At 43.6% G+C, this 17,493-nt stretch overlaps 1 protein-coding gene across 9 annotated transcripts in view; it reads left to right on the top strand.

The window, feature by feature from the left end:
• LOC122541810 (rho GTPase-activating protein 22-like) overlaps positions 1-17,493 on the top strand; it is a 330,924-nt gene that overhangs the window by 296,217 nt on the left and 17,214 nt on the right. For 8 of the 9 annotated variants that reach the window (XM_043678816.1, XM_043678818.1, XM_043678823.1 and 5 more), the window contains 3 exons: positions 12,655-12,862; positions 16,019-16,151; positions 17,165-17,238. In XM_043678816.1, coding sequence (XP_043534751.1) covers positions 12,655-12,862; positions 16,019-16,151; positions 17,165-17,238 — 415 coding nt within the window. Of the gene's footprint in view, positions 1-4,773; positions 5,121-12,654; positions 12,863-16,018; positions 16,152-17,164; positions 17,239-17,493 lie in introns of those variants that run through there. The other variant, XM_043678819.1, reaches the window with a different exon arrangement.

Genomic DNA, 17,493 nt, shown 5'->3' with positions numbered 1-17,493 from the left:
CTGGAATGTACGTAGATAAAGAGAGATAGGGGTTTGTATAGCTATAGAGAAACACTGGCATCTCTGGAGACACAGAGACACAGGTTTGTATAGACAGAGAGAGACATGGGGTGTCCGTAGTTACAGAAAGACACTGGGGTCTGTGGAGATACAGAGAGACACTGGGGTGTGTAGATACAGAAGAGACTGGGATGTACGTAGATACAGAGAGACACTGGGGTGTACATAGATACAGAGAGACACTGGGGTGTATATAGATACAGAGAGACACTGGGGTGTACGTAGATACAGAGAAACTTTTGGGGTGTATGTAGATACAGAGAGACACTAGGGTCTATGGAGATACAGAGAGACACGGGTTTGTATAGTGCAGAGAGGCACTGGGGTCTGTGTAGATATAGAGAGACACATGTAGATTCACAGAGACACTTGGATCTATGTAAGTACAGAGTGATGCTGCGGTCTATGTAAATACAGAGAGATACTGGGGTACATGTAGATACAGAGAGATACTGGAATACATATAGGTACACAGAGACACTAAGGTCTATGTTGATAGACAGACTCTCAGCTCTTGTACACTGTGCTCCACTCTTTATCCACTCCACCTCATCTAACGGAGGCAGGTATCCTGTATGCTTTCTTAACCACCTTAGCTACCTTACCTGCCACTTTTAGGGATCTGGGAATATGCACACTAAGGTCCCTCTGATCTTCAGTACTTTCCGGAGTCAGACCATTCACAGTGTAATCCCTTGTCTTGCTACTCTTGGCAAATGCATTACTCAGACTTCTGGGTTGACTTCCATTTGCTACTGCTCTGCCCAGCTGATCTGTCCGTTGATATCCTCTCACTGTTTACCACCCTACCAATTTTTATGCCATCTGCATGGTTCTTGTTAAATTATTAATGTACACCGCAAACCGTAAGGGTGCCAGCACCAAACCCTGCAGAACCCACTGGAAATAGACTTCCAGTTACAGAAATATCTCTATACCATTACCCTCTGCCTCCTGCCTCTTAACTAAATTTGAATCCAATGTGGGTCAAAACGTGTGGCGCTGAAACAGCACAGACGGTCAGGCAACATCTGAGGAGCAGGACAGTCGACGTTTTGAGTATAAGCTCTTCATCGGGAATGTGCCACTTTGTCTTGGATCCCCAGGGATCTTACTTTCTGGACCAGTTTGCCATGAGGGTCCTTACCTTGCTACAGTCCATGTAAACCACATTTAATGAATTGGCCTCATCAACAGTCCTGGGTACCTCATCAAAAAATTGGATTTAATTTGTCCAACGTGATCTTGTCCTTACAAAACCATGCTGGTAATCTCTGATCAATGCGTCTCTCTAAGTGCGGATACATTCTGTCCCTCAGAATTCTTTTTACAAACTTCCTCACTACCGAGGTTAGACTGAGTGGCCTCGAATTTCCTGACCAAAAACTTGCTCTTTTTTAAAATAATGAGACAATGTTAACAGTGTTCCAGTCCTCTGACACTTCACCTGTGGCTAAAGAGAATTTCAAAGTTACTGATAGTCCTCCTGATTTGCCTCTCTAAGTAGCTTCAGATATATCTCATCCAGTCTTCCATTTTTTAAAGTATACTAATTCCTCGAGAACACTCCGCTCTGTCTATGTTATTTTCTTCCAATATTTCACAGTCCTCCATCCTGAGAGAGTCATAGAGATGGACAGCACGGAAATCTTTGATCCATGTCGTCCATGCCAACCATGGTAGCTCAGTGATTAGCCCTGCTGCCTCCCAGCACTAGGATCCCAGGTTTGATTCCTGCCTTAGGCGACTGTCTGTGTGGAGTTTGCACATTCTCTCCGTGTCTGTGTGGGTTTCCTCCGGGTGCTCCGGTTTCCTCCCACAGTCCAAAGGTGTGCAGGTTAGGTGAATTGGCCGTGCTAAATTGCATAGAGTTACATGCATTAGTTAGGGGGTCTGGGTGGGTTACTCTTCGGAGGGTCAGTGTGGACTAGTTGGGCCGAAGGGTCTGTTTCCACACTGTAGGAAATCTAATCTAACCTAATCATATCCTAACTCAATCTCATCCCACTTGTCATCACCTGGCCCATATCCCTCCAAACCCTTCCTGTTCATACACCTATCCAAATGCCTTTTAAATGCTGTAATTGTACCAGCCTCCACCACTACCTCTGGCAGCCCATTCCATACACATATCATCCTCTGCATGAAAAAGTTGCTCCTTAGGTCTCTTTTATATCTTTCCCCTCTTACCCTAAACCTATGCTCTCAAGTTCTGGACTACCCCACCCCTAGGAAAAGACCTTGTCTATTTACCCTAGCCATGCCCCTCATGATTTTATAAACCTCTATAAGGTCACTCCTCAGCCTCTGACGTTCTAGGGAAAACAGTCCCAGCCTGTTCAGCCTGCCCCTATAGCTCAAATCCTCCAACCCTGGCAACATCATTGTAAATCTTTTCTGAACCTTTTCAAAGTTTCACAACATCCTTCCGATAGGAAAGAGACCAGAATTGCATGCAATATTCCAAAAGTGGCCTAACCAATGTCCTGTACAATCGCAACATAACCTCCTAACTTCTATACTCAATGCTCTGACCTGCTGATGTCTAGTCTTGTTGTCCTTTACCATTGAGAAGGTCAATACATTACTTCTGTCAGCTTACTCTTTCCCTAATTATTCTCTTGCTTTTTATATGTTTGAAAAAAATCCTTAGGATTTTCCTTTATTCTACCAGTCTTCCATGCACTGTGTTTGCTTTCCTAATGTCCTTTTCAATTTCCCCTCTGTGCTGTTATACTCCTCGAGGGACTCTCCTGTATTGAGCACTTGCTCTAAGCTTCTCTTTTTGTCTCAATCTGAACCTTTATGTCTCTTGACAACCAGGGTTCTCCAGTCTTGGTTCCAATCTTTATCATTAACAGAATATGTTTGCCCTCACTCTTACCTCCTTAAATGACTTCCACTGCTCTGCAACAGTTTCATTTGCAAATAGCTGTTCCCACTCCAAATCATACATAATGCTCATAAAATTAGCCTTTCCCCAGTTTAGAACATTTATTCCTGGCCCATCCTTATCCCTTTCCATAACCATCCCTGATCTAACTGGGTTATTGTCAGTATCTCCAAAATGCAGCTCTTACTGACACACCTTCATTGTCGCTGAGTTAAAATCCTGGAATTCCCTCCCTAAGGGCATTGTGGATCAACCCACAGTAGATGGACTGCAGCGGTTCAAGAAGGCAGCTCACCACCACCTTCTCAAGGACAACTGACAACAGGAAATAAATCTTGGCCGTATCCCACCAAATGAATTAAGGACAAAACTTCCAACTGCCCAGGTTCATTTTTAAATATTATGTCTAGGATGGCTGCCTCCCACGTAGGGCTGGGAACTAGCTAAAAATATTCTGTTGCAATGAGAAATTCCAATTATTTTGCTTTGTAGTATCTCTGAGACTTAAATGCTTCTCCCATTCTGGTGTTTTGCACATTCGTAATTTTAATGGCTCAATCTTTCAGCTCCCTGGAGCTCTATGTTTGCAGGGATTCCCTCTCTATCCCCACCTCCTGGTCCTCTTTTGTTTTGGATCTCCCGTTTCAATACTTCAGGTGGAACATGTCAAATTTCACTGTTTGGCACTCCAGTGAAGCAGCTTGGAACATGGTCCTGTATTTATTTGTGTCCAAATCCATTGTCCAGCACCACCTTCACAAGAAACCGCAATATCTCTCAGTGACAGGGGAATGTGGTTCAATGTGACTGACCCCATGGATGTATGTTCTCAAACAGAAATAGTTTGCGAAATACTACTCTTCCATCTCCCACCCCCTCAAAACAGTGCCCTTTTAAGATACTTTCAGCTGTTGTGAACCCAACACCTATTTGTCGTGTGATACGTGATGCCAAATACTTAACCTCTGACCAGCTTTCGAGCTGAAAGCTAGACATAATCCAATAAGGATAGAGTTTGACTTCCAATCGTTACAGCTATATCAGCAATTACAGCAGGAAGATATGGCCCAGAGCACAGCTTTAATTGGTTTAGAGACTGGCATTGTGATGAAAAGTACTCCAAATTATTATGATGTGGAGGTGCTGGTGTTGGACTGGGGTGGACAAAGTTAAAAATCACACACCACCAGGTTACAGTCCAAGCTGATGAAAGAACAGCGCTCCGAAAGCTAGTATTTCCAAATAAACCGGTTTGGACTGTAACCTGTGGTTGTGTGATTTTTAACTTTGTCCAAAATGTTATGCCAGCTTTCTTTCCAATAGCTGTGTGTGCATTTAAATACGTAAACACAGTTTCTTTTAACACACACACACACACAAATTGCTGGAAAAAACTCAGCAGGTCAGGCAGCATCCGTGGAAAGAACCCAGAGTTAACGTTTCGGATCCAATGACCCTTCCTCAGAACAGGTCAAACCCGAAACATTCGCTCTGACTTCTCTGCACAGACCCTGCCAGACTTACTGAGCTTTTCCAGCAATGTCTGTTTCTGATTTACAGCATCAGCCGTTCTTTTGGTATCTCCTGAAACACTTAGCAAGTTTACTTCCTCACAGTAACATTATGACAGAGGGAAGCAGACCATTGTTTTGGGGGCTGGGATGAGCTATCCAGGCAGACAGTGCCAGTGGCTGGTTCTGATGAGGAATAGAGAGACGGGCTGGTGGAATGCAGCGGAAATATCGCGAGTGGGCAGGGGGGGGGGGACTGCACAGTGACCTGGACTCAGGCTACTGTTTACATTGGCTGGTGTTCCGGAAATAGCGGGGAGCAGCAGGCAAGACCCTACCTGCCTGGCTCTGCTTTTTGCAAGGTTGCTTGACTGCACTCTGCATCAGGAGGCGAACAGTGCACTCTGTGCTCTCATGGGGACGTGCAGAGGTTGGAGGCTCACATTCCTGGCGATTGCACTGAGCAGTACCTGACAGTCCGGAGTCTCTCCGCTGCATTCTTCCTCGCTCGACCCGGGATTGGAAAGGCTGCCACAATCCCCGTCTGATGCCTGAAGCCAAGACTTACTTTCTGTGTAGCCCGTGTGCCCGGGTTCTGTCTGAGTTCTGCCCGCGGTCTGTCAGCACTTTTCAACAATGCTTTGTTAGCAGGAGAGGTAGGGGGGCACTTACTGAGTGAATGCAGTGTGACTGTGGCCGCCTCTGATCGTAGTGTGAAGGGCTTTGATCAGTAATCATTTGCAGTTCCAACATAGAAGTTTGCATTCTATACAATGCACTACAACTTCAAGAGGAATTGTTTGTCGTGTGTTTCCTGTTCACTGTCTGACACAGTATTGTATAATCTGAGTTTTTTTTTAAAATTCATGTTTAATGTGCCCATTACTTTTCCATACAAGCCCTCAGGAACTGGTTACTGCAGGTCTCCAGTATATGCAAGCCTAAGCGTCCTGTCTGAAACCTGGGGATTATAAAATGGCATGAGGTTCATTAGGTAAAAACAATGACTGCAGATGCTGGAAACCAGATTCTGGATTAGTGGTGCTGGAAGAGCACAGCAGTTCAGGCAACATCCGAGGAGCAGGAAAATCGACGTTTCAGGCAAAAGCCCTTCAATTCATTAGGTTGATTCCAGAGTCGAGGGGGTTGGTTTATGACGAAAGACGGACTGGGATTATATTCATTGCAATTTAGAAGAATGAGGGGGGCGGAATCTTAAAGAAACATATAAAATTATGAAGGAAATTGATAAGATAGAAGTAAAGAGGATGTTTCCACTGGTGGGTGAAACTAGGACAAGAGGGAATAGCCTTAAAATGAGGGGGAGCAGATTTAGGACTGAATCTGCTTGGGTTTCCTTTTGGTGCTCCAGTTTCCTCCCACAATCTAAAGACGTGCAGGTTAGGTGAATTGGTAGTGCTAAATTGCCCATAGTCAGGAGTGAATATGGGGAATGGGTCTGGGTGGGTTACTCTTCGGAGGGTCGGTATGGACTTGTTGGGCCGAAGGGCCTGTTTCCATACTGTAGGGAATCTAATCTAATCTGATTTGAGAAGGAGCGTCTTCACCCAGAAGGTTGTGAATCTGTGGAATTCCCTGTCCAGTGAAGTAGTTGACACTACTTCAGTAAATGTGTTTGAAGCTAAGATTTTGTTTTGAACAGTAAAGAGATTAAGGGTTAGAGGGCATGTAAGTGGAGCTGAGGCCACCGAAAGATCAACAATGGTCTTATTGAATGGTGGACCAATCTCAAAGGGTCAGATGCTTACTCCTGCTCCTAGTTCTTATGTTTTTTTTAGGGGGTGGGGAACAGTTGACGTAGAAAGGCAGCATGATGTTTAAAAAAAAGTCAGGACTGAGCTGGTTTGATTTTTCAGGACCCCCAATTGTTTAAAGAGGCAAGTGCTCCTCTCTCTGTTAGCCCCTCCCCATTCCCCCACACTGCACCCTGACAGAACTCTAGCCGGGATGGTGCCACCCAGAGAAAATTCAGGCCGTCACCCGGAGTGCAAAACACTTATGAGGATGGAGGGCAGAAAACTGAATGGACTATTTATGAAATGATCAATAATTAAAGCCACAGGATTCAGCAGCAGGAATGAAAGGTCTAGCCTGACTGATACACATCCGTTAAGCCTGACAGCAACATAGATTTCCACTGCAGTTCTTTCCCGAGGTATAATCTATGATGCATTCTGTTCCAGTTCCAGTTTTACAAATTTGTATATCTATATGACGATCCCAAAATAGTGAAGCAGTGAATAGTTTAAAAGGGCGTTAATTAAATCTAGTTCACTCTAATGAAATGATTATATAAATGGAACATAAAATTACCTCAAGCTGTTGCAGCAACACATTATATTAACTCATGTAAGCTATAGTACACTTTCTAATGTGCATTTGTTCTGTTACGTATGCATAGAAAGCAATCAGACTACGCAATCAGCTTCATAATATCCTCACTTACATGTAAAATAAATCTATTATAAATGCAATTTTTAAACTTCATAGAGGTACATTCTCAAAACCCGAATTGTCTGAAAGCTAGGATTTTATTTTGATTGTCATCCGTGATTTTAAAAGTTCTATTTGTTTAAAATAACCTTACTTGAACAATTCAGCTACATCCTGCACAGAGCAAGTCTTGATACCCGTTTTGCCAATTGCATGCAGGTCTATTCCTTACTTCCAAGCAGTATTTTACCCTACCCACCTACTGAAGTGAACCTGTGACCCGAGGCTCCTGACCCAAAACCCAGCAAATGCCAAATGTTTATTTTTGAAGGTTAATTATTGTGTGTGTTGGGGGTGTTGGGGGGAGGTGGTGGGAGGTTAGCATAATATACGCCTCAAGTGTCCAATCCTCCATCAAGCCTGGATATAGCTACCGTAGATAATGCTGGTACACAGGGGCACATTGTAAAGCTGAATCTAAGAACTTCAGATAACACCATTAAACAAATGCTGAAAGGATTTATCACTCACTCAGTCCCCTATGCAGACTTGCTACCTGCAGTCTGTCACTTTGCTAGTGACTTTCTCTGTTTTGATTAAATAACTTACCTTGAAAGTTCCACCAACAGAACTATCTGACAAACAGACTAACAGGATATTAATTTTGTTCATTGAATGATTTAGGCAGAAATTTATCATGCTTTGCTCAACAACTTTGTTCTGATTTACTCTGAACATTTGTCAAATGAATAACATTCAAAGAATCTTTATTTTTTGTAATTCTATGGTTAAAATTTGACAGATTCTAAAATATTTTGTGTGTGTGTGCAAGGAAATTACAGTCCTGATAAAACAATTAAAGCACACACAGCACTTGGTGCATTCGGAAACAAGTGGACCCAATAGAAAGTTGTAATAGCCAGCTGTGCTTTATTCTCTGTTCAGGAGAAGTCATCAGCAGGTGCTTGCAAGTAATTCCTGGAGTGTAAATTAGATTCTCTATAGTGTGGAAACAGGCCCTTCAGCCCAACTAGCCCACACCGACTCTCTAAAGAGTAACTCACCCAGACCTATCCCCCCCTAACTAATGCACTTAACTCTACGGGCAATTTAGCATGACCAATTCACCTAAAGTGCACATTTTTGGACTGTGAGAGGAAACTCACGCAGACACGGGGAGAACGTGCAAACTCCACACAACAGTCGCCCGAGGGTGGAATCGAACCCGGGTTTCTGGTGCTGTGAGGCAGCAGTGCTAACCACTGAGCCACCATGCCACCCCATAGAAGATTAAGGAAAAATCTAGTTGAGATGTGCATGATGATTAAAGGTTTTGTTTGGAAGTATTACCTCTGATAGGGAGTAAAAACAAGGTGGTAGAACCTTTACATTGGAACAAAGCCATTCAGAAGTAAAGTCATGAAGCGCCTCCTTATACAAGAATTGGTTGTGGATCTGAACCTCTTTCCTGAAATAGTCGGGAAATTGAGATTGGACAGTAAATTGGAAACTTTAGAACTCAAGGCAACAGATTATTAAGGATGAGAGATGGGTAGATGCTATTATGATTCAGACCGACCATAATCTAATTGGATGATGGGACAGGTCTGAGGGCCTGAATGGCCTTTTCTTAAGCCTTTAGTGCTATATTCCTATGCTGTGAATTCTATCAGTGATCAGAGTGAATTTTGTACTGTCCATCCAGTGTAAAGCCCAGATATTTTCCAGTCCCTATTTTCTCACACAAGGTAATTTCACTGAAAGAGTGCAGTGAGTAGCAAAATGACCAAATGCATACACAAACTAAAAGGTTGGTATAGAAATTGCTCTGCGTTGCAATTATTTTTCAGACTTACATTAGGTTGATTTTCTCCTACTTTATAAGTCGGGCGGCCTGCCCTCAGTCTGTGTTGACCTGCTCAATTTGAGCACCTATTTTGTTTCTTGGCATTCCATTTGGTGATCTGAAAGTGGTCTTAAACCAATACATGTGTCACTTAGGGACCCTGCAGTTTGTTACAGGATTCCTCTGAGGCTCCTGTGATCACAGGGCTTAAGTAAAGAGAAAAATGTTTTTGGAACGTTTTGTTAGCCTTGTGGAGCCCAAAATACATTTCTCCTCCCAGAACCCTTGCGCTTCTGAAACCATTGGCTCAAAATAGAAAGTTTTTCCCCATGGGATGCCTTTTCTGCAGAGAGAACGTACACTTCCAATGTAGAAAAGGGGCCGGGGACCAATTCCTGATCACGCTGTGGTTTGACCAGTTGCTTTTGAAGCAGCCGTGTTTAATTCCAAACATCGATTGCATTAGTTCAGTGAATGCTTTCCCACTAGTAGTGAGGGACCAGCTGGTGACTGAACAATTCAGCCATGAGAACCACAGTCAAACCAGACTGTCTCCTTCACCCAATGAGCACGTACTAGAGATCAGGTATAGGCACCCCATTTCCGTTCTGATTAACCTGGGACTACAGGGACAGCTCTCTGCAGACAACAAGATAAAACGTGACCTTCTAAGGGACGGTGTAACTGTTGCAAAACAAACAGGGCATGGGGTCGGTGTCTACCTTCACGTGGCCATCCTTCCACCTTTCATCCCTCATCTACTCAGCACATTTTTCTCTTCCTGTCTTCCTTATGTTGTGAAACTTGAAAGGGTTCAGAAAAGATTTACAAGGATGTTGCCAGGGTTGGAGGATTTGAGCTTTTGGGAGAGGCTGTACAGGCTGGGGCTGTTTTCCTTGGAGTGTCGGAAGCTGAGGGGTGATCTTATAGAGGTTTACAAAATTATGAGGGGTGTGGATAGGATAAATAGGCAAAGTCTTTTCCTTGGGGTCGTGGAGTCCAGAACTAGAGGGCATAGGTTTAGGGTGAGAGGGGAAGGATATAAAAGAGACCTACGCGGCAACTTTTTCACACAGAGAGTGGTACGTGTATGGAATGAGCTGCCAGATGATACAATTGCAACATTTAAGAGGCATTTGGATGGGTATATGAATAGGAAGGATTTGGAGGGATATGGACTGGATGCTGGCAGGTGGGACTAGATTGGGTTGGGATATCTGGTCGGCATGGACAGGTTGGACCGAAGGGTCTGTTTCCATGCTGTACATCTCTATGACTCTAATTATACCAAAGGTTGAGGGTTCCACCCTCTCATTGCTCTTGAGATAGAGAAGATTATCCTGAGTTCCTTTGTTAGATATATTTGTAACTGTCTACATTTATTGCTCCACTTTTGGACAATTCCACGTGGAGCCATCTTCTTTACATCCCCCTGACTGATCCTCTTCCATAATCCTAAAGACTGTATACGATCCCCATAAAGAAAAGAGGTCCAGTTTGTTCACTCATCCCCTGATCCTGTGTACCCTCTCAGTTTTGTTATAATCCTTGTAATTCTTTTCTCACATTTTCTCCAGCTCTTGGTTTAGTTTCAGCAAGAAGGAGACCAGAATAATGAAAATGCAGTCTAATCAAGGTCATGGAAAAATTTGACATAACTTTCTGCTTTTCAATGTCATATCTCTATGCATAAATCCTTGCTCTTTTTTGTAGTACATTTTAATAGTTTTTTTTAAACCTGTACTGCCACTTACTGAGAGAGGCACTGGGGAGATTAGAAAAGTGCTTTTTACTGCATGATTACCTAAAATAAATGGGCCATTTAGTTCATGTTTGAACAGACTGCAGCACACTGTGGACAAGGTCCTTATTTAATTTGGCTCATGGAATAAACTGCTTCAGTGGCATACTTGCCTCAGATATATATCTTTCTCCATTCATATGGGAAGGAGAGAAGGGGAGAGAGAGAGAGAGAGAGGTTTGACTTGGACTCTCATCAACGATCATTAACTTTTAAAAATTCATTTATGGAATGTTGGCGTTGATGGCTATACTAGCATTTGATGTCCATCCCTGCTTGCCCAGAGGGCAATTTGAGTCAACCACACTGCTGTGGGTCTGGAGTCACGTGTAGGTCAGATAAGGATGACAGTTTCTTCCCCTAAAGAACATTAGTGAACCAGATGGGATTTTACAACAATCTACAATGGATTCACGGTCATCATCAGACCTGCTTTTGTTCTAGTGTAGAGAGTGTGCACAGCAGGTCAGGCAGCATCCGAGGAGCAGGAGAATCGATGTTTCGGGCAAAAGCCCTTTATCGGGAATGGGGCTGTGAGGGAATGGTGTAGGTACCTAGTTCCTTGAAAGTGGCGTCAAAAGTAGGTGAGGTGGTGAAAAAGCCACTTGGCACACATGCCTTCATCATTCAGAAGCATTGAGTATAGGAGTTGGAACATCATGTTATGGCTGTACCAGACATTGGTGAGGCCACTTTTGGAGTACTGCATACAATTCTGATTATCCTGCTATAGAAAGAATGTTATTAAATTAGAAAAGGTGCAGAAAAAAATTGACAAGGATGTTGGTAGGACTTGAAGGTTTGAATTATAAGGAGAGTTGGATAGGCTGGGACTTTATTTCCCAGGAGCGTCAGAGACTGGGAGGGGTGGGGGGGGTGACCTTATAGAAGTTTATAAAATCATGATAGGGTGAATAGCCAAGGTCTGTCCCCCAGGATGGGAGAGTCCAAAACTTGGGGGAAATAGGTTTAAGCCGAAAGGGGTAAAATTTAAAAAGGTCCTGTGGGGCAACCTTTTCACACAGAGGGTGGTACTTGTATGGAATGAGCTGCCAGAAGAAGTGGTGGAGGCTGGCGCAATTAAACATTTAAAAGGCATTTGGACAGGTACATGAATTAAGAAAGGCATTGAGGAATATAGACCAAATGCAGACAAATGGGACTAGTTACTTTTGGGATACGTGGTCAGAATGGATGAGTAGGACTGACAGGTCTGTTTCTGGATTAGTGGTGCTGGAAGAGCACAGCAGTTCAGGCAGCATCCTAGGAGCTGTAAAATCGACGTTTCGGGCAAAAGCCCTTCATCAGGAATATAGGCAGAAAGCCTAAAGGGTGGAGACATAAGTGAGAGGAGGTTGGGGTGGGGAGAAAGTAGCATAGAGTACAATAGGTGAGTGGGGGAGGGGATGAAGGTGATAGGTTGGGGGGGGTGTGGATAGGTGGAAAAGAAGATAGGCAGGTAGGACTATATCGAACACATCAATTGACTTCCCAGTTGTCCTTAAGGTCAATGAATCCATCACAGACCAGAGGTTACAGAACTGCGGCAATGTTAATGCAATCAAATACTTAATGACTCCAAAAAGGTCAAAAGCTGTGTTGCATTTTTGTGTCTCCTTGTGACGTATGCTCAACTTTGCTACACTTGCAGATCAGAAACAGAGCGGGGAGAGCACTGACCAGATCAGTAACAAAAAAGGCAAGGAGTTGCGACTGAGGACTGTAGTTGGAAGTGATCAACCGTTCTGAGACTCTTTGTTTCTGTATCCTCACCAGCTGTGAGACAGAGAGAGAGATGGGGCAGCAGTGTCTGGCATTGTACTGACTACTGTTGAGTGGAAAGGAAGTGTTTGAAGCTACCTTCTGAAAACCCCCCACAAAGAAGAAAGATTTTTCTTTGCCAAACCTGCGGCTTTTAAAATTGATCCCCTGCATTGTAATTAAAATGTTTTGAGTTGCCTCCTTTTTAACTTTTGATAGTGTTTCAGCTCACTGCACTGACTTTGAAAGCAATCTCTATAAATCAGAGACTTGCTATTGAAGTCTATGCCGAGGGAAATCACAGCTGGGAATTCCAATTTATTTTCAGGTATATTTGGACAGCGTTTGGAAGACACAGTCCAGTACGAGCGCAAGTTTGGAAAGCTGCTCGCTCCGTTATTAGTCGAACAGTGTGTGGATTTTATCAGAGAGCATGGCCTCACTGAAGAGGGCTTATTCCGCATGCCTGGGCAAGCCAACCTGGTCAAAGAACTCCAGGATTCTTTCGATTGTGGAGAAAAGCCTCTCTTTGACAGGTAATGTGTGCTGAAGGTGATTTTTAAACTTACATTACTTGAACACTCAAACCTCCCTTTGCTAAATTCAATAAGAATTAGTTCAATTTGAAGACAATGCTAAGCTCAAATGGCCTTCCAGCTGAACTCCCACGTTATTGCAATATTGCATGACCACTTCTGTAGCTAATTATCTTTGGCAAATGATGGCATGAATAACTGGGGTGCATCGTTGTCAGAGGGTTTCTATAGACTAAAGGAAGTCACACATTGTATATTGGAAATGCTGGTTCTGTATTAATTTCAGATTCAACATTGTCGCTTCTAACAGCAGATTGTTCACATTTTCATTGCCCTCTGACCTTTTTTACTGAAGTTAATTAATGCACTACATTGCTCTCATTAGAACTTCTCAGGCACGTTCATTTTCAAACGGAATAGCTTTCATTTCCACCTTTTTACTCTGGTTTCTCTGGTTCCATTACCATTTGCGAGGAGGCTAAACTGCTGTGCAGTTTGCAATTGTGCTAATTTGAGAAACATGTACATCAGATACTTTTTTGGATCGAAACCAGCCGAGTGTGGGATGATTGAAAAACCCTCCATCAGTTCGAGGCTGCTTCATTTTCAGTGGGAGATGATGCTCCTGAACTTCAGTCAGCTTCAGATAAAGGGGCATGCTATCCAGTTAGGAAGCAAACAGAAACTAGGCAAAAGTGAGGACTGCAGATGCTGGAGATCAAAGTCAAGATTAGAGTGGTGCTGGAAAAGCACAGCAGGTCAGGCAGCATCTGAGGAGCAGGAAAATCGACGTTTCAGGCAAAAACCCTTCATCAGGAAACAGAAACTAGTGCCTATCCAGGCACATTTAAACTGCCGTTTGATTGGTTGGACCACCAGTCAGCGTTTGCTGGTCTGAAATACAGATTCTGCAGTTTTACCATCTGACTGAGCTTCTGTTTCTTTAAACTTCATTTGTGGGCATTGCTGGCTGGGCTAGGATTTACTTCCATGGATTTATTTCTCCATCAAGGAGAAATGGTGAGTTCCCACCTTGAACTGCTGCAGTCCGTTTGGTGGAGGTAGACCCGCAATGCCGTGAGGGAGGAAGTTTCAGGATTGTGACCAAGTGACACTGAAAGAATGGCAATCTGTTTCCAATTCAGGATGGTGCGTGGTTCAGAGGAAAACTTTTCAGATGATGGTGTTCCCATGTATCTGCTGGCCCTTGGCATTCTACATGGTTACGGGTGTGGGTTTGGAAGTTGCAGCCGAAGGAGATTTAGTGAATTTCTGTACTGAGTTTGATAAGTACGACACACTGCTGATACTGAGCGTCAGTGGTGGAGGGAGATTTTTTTAAAATATGGATGTGGTGCCAATCAAGCGGGCTGCTTTGTCCAGGAGAGTATCAAGCTTCTTGATTGTTCTTGGAGCTAAGTTAAAAATCACACAACACCTTCAGCAGGTGGTTGTGGAGTGTAAGATCGGAGGACACAAAGTTTACAGTGTGATGTAACTGAAATTATGTATTGAAAAAGACCTGGAGTGATTGTTAAGTCTCTTGTCTTTTAGAATGGGCATGTTGGTTTCAGTTCTTTTATATGTAAATCCCAGAACTTCCATAAAGTTACATTCTCAAGTGAGTTTTAACAGTAGGTGCCATGTTGGCCCAGATAATACATTTGAAGGTGTGAGGTGCCCTGTGTGAGGCTGTCTGTGCCCCAATACTCAGATTGATTTAATCTAAAAAAAGGGGATTTACAGAATCTTACATGGATTCATGCAGTTTTTGAGCAAAATAAAATGTAATTCTCTAAGTACAAATTCAGGCATCTTGAAAGGATTCCTGGCGTCTCATTCGTCTGATGAATTCCTCCTTGTCTACTGCAAGACCCATGTGGTCCATTTTGGTGGTGGGGCAGAAATTGAGACCCCTGCTCAGGACTTCAATCTCTTCCACATGAAGGGTGTGGTCCGATAAGTTGACGATTGACTTCCCTGCGGTGGTGCCAGGGTGGGCTTGGCTACTACTGGTGGTGATGCCAAGTTTCTCCAGTTCCTTGTTCTTGGCGTGACTGTACGTGGTGTAGTTTTGTCGTGTTGCCTGTTTGGCAGTGTCCCGTAACTGTACTGCTGGATCCTGAGTGCAAGCTGAGAGTGTGGACTCCATCTTAATTTCTTGGGGCTGCGCTTTCTGGGTAGAAATGAACCCAAATATTGAAACATATTTGATTTTCACCATGGCACCATTGAATTAGAGTCCATCATTTCTAGGAGTGAATGTATTTCATATAATCCCTACAGTGTGGGAGCAGGCCATTCAGCCCATTGAGCCCATACCAACCCTCGAAAGAGCCTCCCACCAGAACCTGCCACCCCCATCCCTGTATTTCCTGTGACCAATCCACCAAACCTGCACATCTGTGGAAGGAAACCGGAGCACCCAGAGGAAACTCACGGGGAGAATGTGCAAACTCCACCCAGACAGTTGCCTGGGACAGGAATTGAACCCACGTCCCTGGTGCTGTGAGGCAGCAGTGCTAACCACTGAGCTGCTGTGCTGCCTATTTCCATGGCCAGCAACAGTGGTTGAACTCAGAGCACTTACACTTTTTGGAAGGGCAAAGAATAAGTGTTTGGCTTTACGGTCACAATGGGAGGCTGAGTGTATTTGGCAAGCCCATTTTTCTAGGATAATAACCAACGTTCTATTGAAGCTCAACAGACAGGCCCAAAACTTTGACAGGAAACATAAGAACAAGGCTGAAGAAGTCTCTTTCTTTTGATTGATCACCTCTCACCTCCTTATCTTCTCATCGAACCTCTGTCCCTTTCCTCAGATTCTCACAAGTCTACAAAACGCAAAACTTGATAAAATCAAAGAAATGTGCTTCTAATGGTGAAATTGAATTATTCAGACGGTTTAATTTTGAATCTTTTTCTGCAGTTGTTGTTAAGACTTTGTGGTTCAGACTTTGTGCAAATTTTAATATTCCATGTCTGCAGCATGAAGCAGATGTCTTGCATGGGCAGTCATGAGGAGCAATTGTGCCTTTTGCTGGTTTGTTCTATACTTGATAAACTACATTTTGAGGTCTGACGGCAAATGCTCATTAATCATGGTTGGCTGCTGCAACTGGGAAATCGGCTGTTTCACAATTTTTCTTTTTGCAGAAACACTGATGTCCACACGGTTGCATCCTTGCTGAAGCTATACCTGAGAGAGTTACCTGAGCCAGTGATCCCATTTGCTAAGTATGAAGACTTCCTGTCATGTGCACAACTGTTGGCTAAGGATCAAGAAGAGGTATGTCTGCAGTGTTACCATGGAGAAAGTGAGGTCTGCAGATGCTGGAGATCAGAGCTGAAAATGTGTTGCTGGAAAAGCGCAGCAGGTCAGGCAGCATCCAAGGAGCAGGAGAATCGATGTTTCGGGCATGAGCGCTGAAGAAGGGCTCAAGCCCGAAACGTCGATTCTCCTGCTCCTTGGATGCTGTCTGACCTGCTGCGCTTTTCCAGCAACACATTTTCAGCTCTGCAGTGTTACCATGTCTTGTACTGAACGCAGAACATCCTGTTTGCCAGTATTCTCAGAAACTGGATGATTCCATATTACTTTTCATAGACTAGCTACACTATACCATGTACAAGCCAAAACTGAGTAAGATGGAAGTTAATGATTCAAACTGTCCACTGTAATTTGTAAGTGGGAGATACAGGCTCCTCCAGGAGCCAGTAACACTTAACACCATATGCAACGTTGATTTCAAAAAATAACAGAATGCTTCTGCTGAGTATAGGTTAGCAAAGAGTCTGATCCGGGTTCCCAAATTCTTAACAGGCACATGCCTGAAGAATTCTCTTGCCTTTGAGCAGAAGGCTGTAAAGGAGCTGCCTCAGTAAGTGATGTCCTCGTGTAAGACCTATTACAAGCTCTAGAACATGTAGCATAACTGGATTTGAGTTAAACTTCACCATTGCTGGATGTTATGAGGAAGTGACAGATTATGTTTAAAAGTGCTACCTCAGACAGAGCCTGCTGGTGGCTCTGGGGCAGCTCTGTGGATAATCTCTAATCAACCTATTCAGAGATGTCATTACACACCTTGGGAGCAGGCGAGATTGAATATGGGTCTCTCGGCTCAGACGTAAGGACACTACCGATTGTACCAGAAGAACCCTGTAGAGCAGTGGTGTAAACTGAGTGAGTTTTAACTGCCCGACCATCCTGACATTGACTGGGCTGGTCAGGTTAAAATCGCCGTAAATATTCCATCCTAACTAGAATGAGAATTACTAATCTGGTCTTCTTTTACTCAGGGTGTCCAGGAACTGATCAAACAGGTCACTAATCTGCCTCAGGCCAATTACAATCTCCTGAAATATATCTGCAGGTGGGTTTTGTGCTATCACAGGGCTAACTGGAGTGGATGGGTGATCATTTGTGTGTCATTGAAACCAGCATTGACATTTCTTTCCCTGGGGATAAAAACATGTATTGAATTGTACAGAGATCATTACAGGACATGTTTGTAATTCTCAGGTGATGCTCCCAGCAATGAAAGCAATCCTGGGCCATAGATCTGCATGTTTCTTGGCAACAGAGCCTTTCATTTAGAATCACAGAATCCCTACAGTATGGAAGCAGG

Source organism: Chiloscyllium plagiosum, chromosome 38 (assembly GCF_004010195.1).
Source record: "Chiloscyllium plagiosum isolate BGI_BamShark_2017 chromosome 38, ASM401019v2, whole genome shotgun sequence".
Lineage (NCBI taxonomy): Eukaryota > Metazoa > Chordata > Chondrichthyes > Orectolobiformes > Hemiscylliidae > Chiloscyllium > Chiloscyllium plagiosum.
This window is presented reverse-complemented; position numbering and strand designations above follow the sequence as displayed.